This window comes from Neolamprologus brichardi, chromosome 3 (genome assembly GCF_056152115.1).
Source record: "Neolamprologus brichardi isolate AB-2024 chromosome 3, ASM5615211v1, whole genome shotgun sequence".
Classification (NCBI taxonomy): Eukaryota; Metazoa; Chordata; class Actinopteri; order Cichliformes; family Cichlidae; genus Neolamprologus; species Neolamprologus brichardi.
In genome coordinates this window covers 27,569,593-27,575,592 of record NC_142106.1, presented here as the reverse complement: position 1 = coordinate 27,575,592, position 6,000 = coordinate 27,569,593, and the positions used below count along the sequence as shown (strand labels likewise).

The 6,000-nt window shown below is 38.9% G+C and overlaps 1 protein-coding gene across 1 annotated transcript; it reads left to right on the top strand.

The window, feature by feature from the left end:
* Nucleotides 1-269: 269 nt before the first annotated feature.
* Nucleotides 270-5,601, top strand: LOC102782700 (polymeric immunoglobulin receptor-like). Its single transcript, XM_087839266.1, has 7 exons — nucleotides 270-318; nucleotides 2,910-3,242; nucleotides 3,329-3,410; nucleotides 3,594-3,820; nucleotides 5,132-5,180; nucleotides 5,266-5,348; nucleotides 5,550-5,601. Exons 1-7 carry the CDS (start codon nucleotides 270-272, stop codon nucleotides 5,591-5,593), a joined length of 867 nt encoding a protein of 288 aa, XP_087695392.1. The 3' UTR covers nucleotides 5,594-5,601.
* The last annotated feature ends 399 nt before the right edge of the window (nucleotides 5,602-6,000 follow it).

The window sequence follows — 6,000 nt, the reverse complement described above, 5'->3', positions numbered from 1 at the left end:
GTTTAGATCTTCCAGTGTGGGGAGAGGGCAGCCAGTGACCTATTAAAATAATCAGCAGAACATCAACACAACATTCATCAAATTCTAATTCAAATCTAAAGAAGTGTTCATTACAGTGTCATTACAATCTGGCATTTATGTAGTTAACATCTGAAGCATCTGAATCTGCCCAATGGTCACATGACAAAGGGAAAGTTTATATATGGTGGAGTCTGTGTTTGCACAACACAGAACACTTTCTTGTTAAGCATCAAACTTGAAGAGGAAACATGCAGCGACTCTTTATACTCACGCTCAGCCTGATACCATGGATCCCAGGTATTCAATGTGACTGTGTGCATTTGATTAGAGAAGTCAAAAAAAAAAAAAAAAAGATTTTCAAGCTGTTTTCAGCTTCACATAATTGGAAAAAACAAAGATAATTTATGTCTGTGCCGCCTCCTCCTCACTTCTCTGCTGTGCTTTTGGCAAATACTCTTGTTAAAATGTATGATACTCCTTAGGCTTCCTTCTCTTTACAATTTCATGACTTTTCTGTATTAATCGTTTGTTTAAGACGGACTACAAGGTTGTTAAAAGCTTGCAATCCCCCCCCCCCCCCCTCCCCCCAAGAGCCAGAGAGGGCTTTCGTGTTTTTGTAAATCTTCCAACCTTCTGTACAGTTTGCCCTTTAGCAAACAGTATGTTTGATGTTTATTTTGTCAGGCCTTCAAAAGCCTGTGTATTATACAGAGATAATCCAATTTTGGATGGGAAGAGGTAAATTAAAGCAGGAGACGTCTTTGAAGGTTCTCAGTCATCCAGGTCATCGTAGTCAAAGGAGCTTGGAAAGAAAAGCGTCTGGACTTCTTTAAGTTGCTTGAAGACGTTTCACCTCTCATCCGAGAAGCTTCTTCAGTTCTAAGGTCAAATGGTGGAGAGTCCCAGATTTAAATTAGAGATGGCACGATACCACTTTTTTATGTCCGATACCGATATCATAAATTTGGATATCTGCCGATACCGATATGAATCCGATATAGTGTTTTTTAATCAATAAAACGTTTTTTTAATATCTTGCTGCATTTTGTACAAGTTTATACTCAAGTTTAAATAAATAACAACACTAAAGCTATTCTGTTATACCTGTATGTAAAAAATACACTGCGCCCAAAATATTTCATAGTTCAGCAACACTGATCAATCTAATAAACTTAAACCTGCTCCATCCTTCCTATTCTGGTATTTTAAAGAGTACTTAGCAGAAATATTAAGCAACCTAACTAATAGGGTTGCAAACTCCCAGCAAAAAACAAACAAACCACCCTCCTCCTCATGATGCTTAATCGATGTAATCAAATTTAATTTGATGCAGGGGGGAAAAATGCACAGAAATAAATTATTTTTCAAGAATAATTAAATAGATTCAACATCTTTCTTCAACAGAACTGCAGACTGCACAGATGGTATCTTCCCAAAGGAAAAAGTACTACAGCTTACTAGGGTATATTAGACTTAACAGTTACTATATACAGTAATGAACTTCTATACAGTTTACATCAGATTAAAACTTTGGGTGTAAGAGTCAGATAATTACTTATTAAAAGCTCGACATTTTAAATGAGAATAAGAAAGAAAAGTATGTCTTTGTGTCCTGATCCTGGTGTAGAAAGTAATATTAAATAAATTCTAACAACAGCTTATCAAGCTTAATAGTGCTGCTGTTGTTCAGCCGCTGGTTTCCTCTGTCTGGTGAGAAGTGGGCCAAAAACTAAGAAGAGAGACGGACTCCCGACAGAAAAGCCGATCAGCTAAGCATTAGCATTATCATTAAGCAGTTTCACGATTGAAGTAGCAACAGGAGAGAGAGAGAGAGAGAGAGAGAGAGGCAGTCGCTCCTAATATCTGTTGTTAAGCTTAACATGGGAATGCTTTACAGACATTCAGAGATGAACTTACACACTTGCTTTACTTCTCTCTGAGATAACTTCCTCGGAGATGAAATGCTGGTTTGCTAGCAAGGCTACAAATACACACAGCCTCTCTATCACGTGATGCATATTGCTGCAACGTGCTACGGTTATGAGCCGAGTTACGCCGTGTAGCAAGTTTTGTGAGGTGCTTTTTTGATATTTAATGGATCGGATTACATTTTTTATTTCTCACCGATATCCGATCCAGTAATTTGGGTCAGTATCGGACCGATACCGATACGTAATATCGGATCGGTCCATCTCTAATTTAAACCCAGTGGGAGTTTCCCCCCAAAGAGGGACAAAAGGACCCCCTGATGATCCTCTACCTAATCACATGAGCCAAGGTGTGACAAGATAGCGACCATCTTTGAACAGAAGTGGGGGTTTACGACACCAACTGTCTGCCATCTATAATCCAGTTTTGAGTTCCCTTCCCAGATGACCTTAACGCCCACTCACACCCTGGGCCATCTGACCTCAGGAAGTCACATGATAGGGTGGGGCCAGGTTTCACAATGAGCTCACCCGAAACCCTGGCTGATTATGACCCACACCCAGTTTCACACCTTGGCTCAGGCGATTAGAGGATCATCAGGGGGTCCTTTTGTCCCTCTTTGGGGGGAAACTCCCACTGGGTTTAAGTCTGGGACTCTACACCATGTGACCCTTAGAACTGAAGAAGCTTCTCGGATGAGAGGTGAAACATCTACAAGCAACTTAAAGAAGTCCAGACGCTTTTCTTTCCAAGCTCCTTAGACTAAAGCAGGAAACTGTGCTTTGTAACAAAGGAAACTGAAGGGGGTTAATATGGTGCAAGTGTTGCCAAAGGCCACACCTTTTATTTATAGATAACAGGTGTCCGATAAGAGCAACTGCTCTGTTAAAGTTGTGTCATGACTAAAAATTTAATTTCAAATTGGTGTTTAACATTTAATCATTTCCACTTCTTGTCAGCTGTTCTCTGCTGGGTGACCACTAAGAAGGAGTTTATTGGCCTGGAGGGTGGATCCCTCACTGTCCAATGTCGATATGGTTCTCACTATGCTGACCATGTCAAATACTGGTGTCATGGGGGGACGAGAATTTACTGCGCGATCTTGGCTCGAACTGACAAGACCCCCTCGGCCAATCAAGACAAAGTGAGCATTTTTGACGACCCGGCTGGGTTGATGTTCACAGTGACCATGAATGACCTGAAAGAGACGGACTCTGGGTGGTACTCGTGTGGTGTGGAGATAGCATTAGGGGCTGATGACATTGCTTACACTGAAGTAAAAGTGTTTCATGGTGAGTAATGGAGAAATTTTGAAATGATAAACATTCATTGACCCACAGTTTTAAAGAAGTTTGTTGCATTTTCACGATCTCTGCAGGTGTGTCAGTTGTGAACAGCATTGTGAGTGGGGAAGAAGGAAGTAGTCTCACGGTTCAATGCCTTTACACTCAGAGACTGAGGTATTTGGTTTTCCTTCAGAGGATTTTATCTACATTTTATCCTTTAAAACCCTTAGAACTGTCCTTAAAGAAGCACTGATCACACTTCAGTAAATGTGGGAATTTGTCCAGAAACTTTCATTGGTATCAAACGCTGGTGGACAGTGAGCATTCACTGATTCTCCTGTGACTGCCTGTCAACAGACTAAGTGAGAAGAAGTGGTGTCGGAGCGGAGACCCGAGCTCCTGTCTGTCGACAGGTTCTGAAGGGAGTTACGAAGATACTTCAGTGACCATCAGCGATGACAGAACTGGGGCTTTCACTGTAACCTTAAAGAAGCTGCAGATGAGAGATGCTGACTGGTATTTATGTTCTGCAGGGCAGCAGCAAGTAGCCGTGCAGGTTCAGGTCAGACCACACGGCTCTACTAGTAAGTTGATAAAGAGCCTTTCATATTTTAGACATAAAAAACATAACAAATTATACTTTTGAGCTTTGCTGTCTAACTGACTCGAAACTGTGATAATTAAACTTCATTATGGATTTTCTGTGTGCTGATATCATCAAGGATGATTTTTTTTTCATCACAGGGAGTCTAGAGTTAGTCAACATCCTTATGTTGAATAACTCTAGACTTCCCTCTCTAGAAATGCGCCCCGTATATTTTTATTGCTATTCAGCCAACATTTAAAATGACACAAAAATCACATGTAACACAGTTGGCTGTAAAAGAAATGCAACTGATAAGAGCAACACAGCTGACGGCATGCATTAAGAGGAAAAGAGAAACCTGTATTCAGATAAAAGCATTGCTATTTTCTCTCTCTGTTTCTATAAATATTAAGTGATTCTCTCAAAATCAGCATGTGGTCCATTAATTAGACTAAGTCTAAATCATGATAGAATGTGTTATCAAGGAAAACAGGGTGACAGGTAACACAATTGACATTTCTTTAATTTTAGGCCCTCGCTAACATGTCACCTCTAAATGCAGCCCAGTGTTAATTTGAATAGCAAAACTTGACATTTAGTTAAATGGCCATGAAAAAAATAAATGATGGAAACTGTTGCTTTTTAAAAAATGAATTAAAAACAACTATGATATTTATCATTGCTTGAAATGAATGTTTGGCTGATAAAGCTTGTTGACATAAAATTGACCCCTAACTGTAGAACGAACCAAAAATTGCTAAAATGCTAAACAGACAGTCTGAGATTGTGTCATTATTGTGTATCATCGGTTGCAAATGATTTTAACAAACATAATGCCATTTTGTGTTATAGACAACATTATTTTAAGTGAAAGAAAACATACTAAGACCCTTCCCATGTTTCACAGTCCTTACATGCTAATACAGGCATATTTACCATCTCTGTGTTCTTAGGTTAGAGTAATAGCAACATTTCCAAGATAAATAAATGATTACAGCTTATCATTTGCATAACCTATTAGCATTTTAAATCATGCATTGTAGGTATTTTTCTGATTGCTTGTGATTGCTTTTCTCCATGTCACCTTGTAGCTGCTGAAATGGGAAGAAGCAGCTTTAAAGATCAATATGTGTCTGTGACAGATGGCAGAGGCTCTCAAGTCTGTACTTGTTCAGGGTATCGATTATTAAAAGTCACCTATGAACAATATTGATGTTAGGATGCTGGAAACACTCTTTACCTATAAGCATATTTACAGAGTTGTTACAGTATTTTTTTAGCGCTACAATATCCTTACCTTCAAAAACAGAGCCCGTGACATCCCCACCTACTCCAAGTCGGCCCTGGAACCGTTACCGGTAAAAGTCAGCACTTTTTTATTTTCACTTTAATGGATGTCGAAGGTGGATTGTCTGCTCAGTCTGCTTTGTGCCTGCTTCCTAGTTACATGTTGGAGTCTATAGTGGGGTGTTCGTCTCTCCTGCTTCTAGTGGGCTTGGCTGTATTGGCAAGAAAGATACTGCGCAGTAAGGCAACTTCATATTCCTTTGAATTTTAAATTGTTATTAAGTGTGTGTGTGTGTGTGTTTGTGTGTGTTTGTGTGTGTTTGTGTGTGCGTGCATCAGCCACAAATTCTATATATAAATAAAGATTTATACGATATAACAAAATGCATTAAATATATCTGACTACTAATTTGCATTTATATTTTGGGCATTCTTTCTAGAGAAGGCTTCTTCACGCTTTAAGGAGACGGAAGAGATTTTGTGAATTGTTAATTGTTACTCTTTGTAACTGAATGTAATTTTTCTATTAATTTGCCACACCAGAACATATGGTCTTTGGTCCAGTATCTTTTTTTTACCAAACCAAACCACGTCTGAACAAAGCTATATGTTCTGCTTCCTGCAATATAAATTTGGCACATTATAGACTTGGCTTATATAGACTCAGTATTTTAGACTCAATAAGATAAATCAAAATACACGTGTATAATTATATGTGACTTTTTATTTATGTACCAGACTCTATGTATTTTTGCAACCTGTGACCCTTTTTGCTCATTATAAGGGTCTTATGGCAAAGTAGCATTTTAGTTACACTTCAATAGACCTAGAGTGTTTGGGGCTTCCCATGATGCACTGATGGTTTCTTCTTCACTAAACTTTTTTCACTCT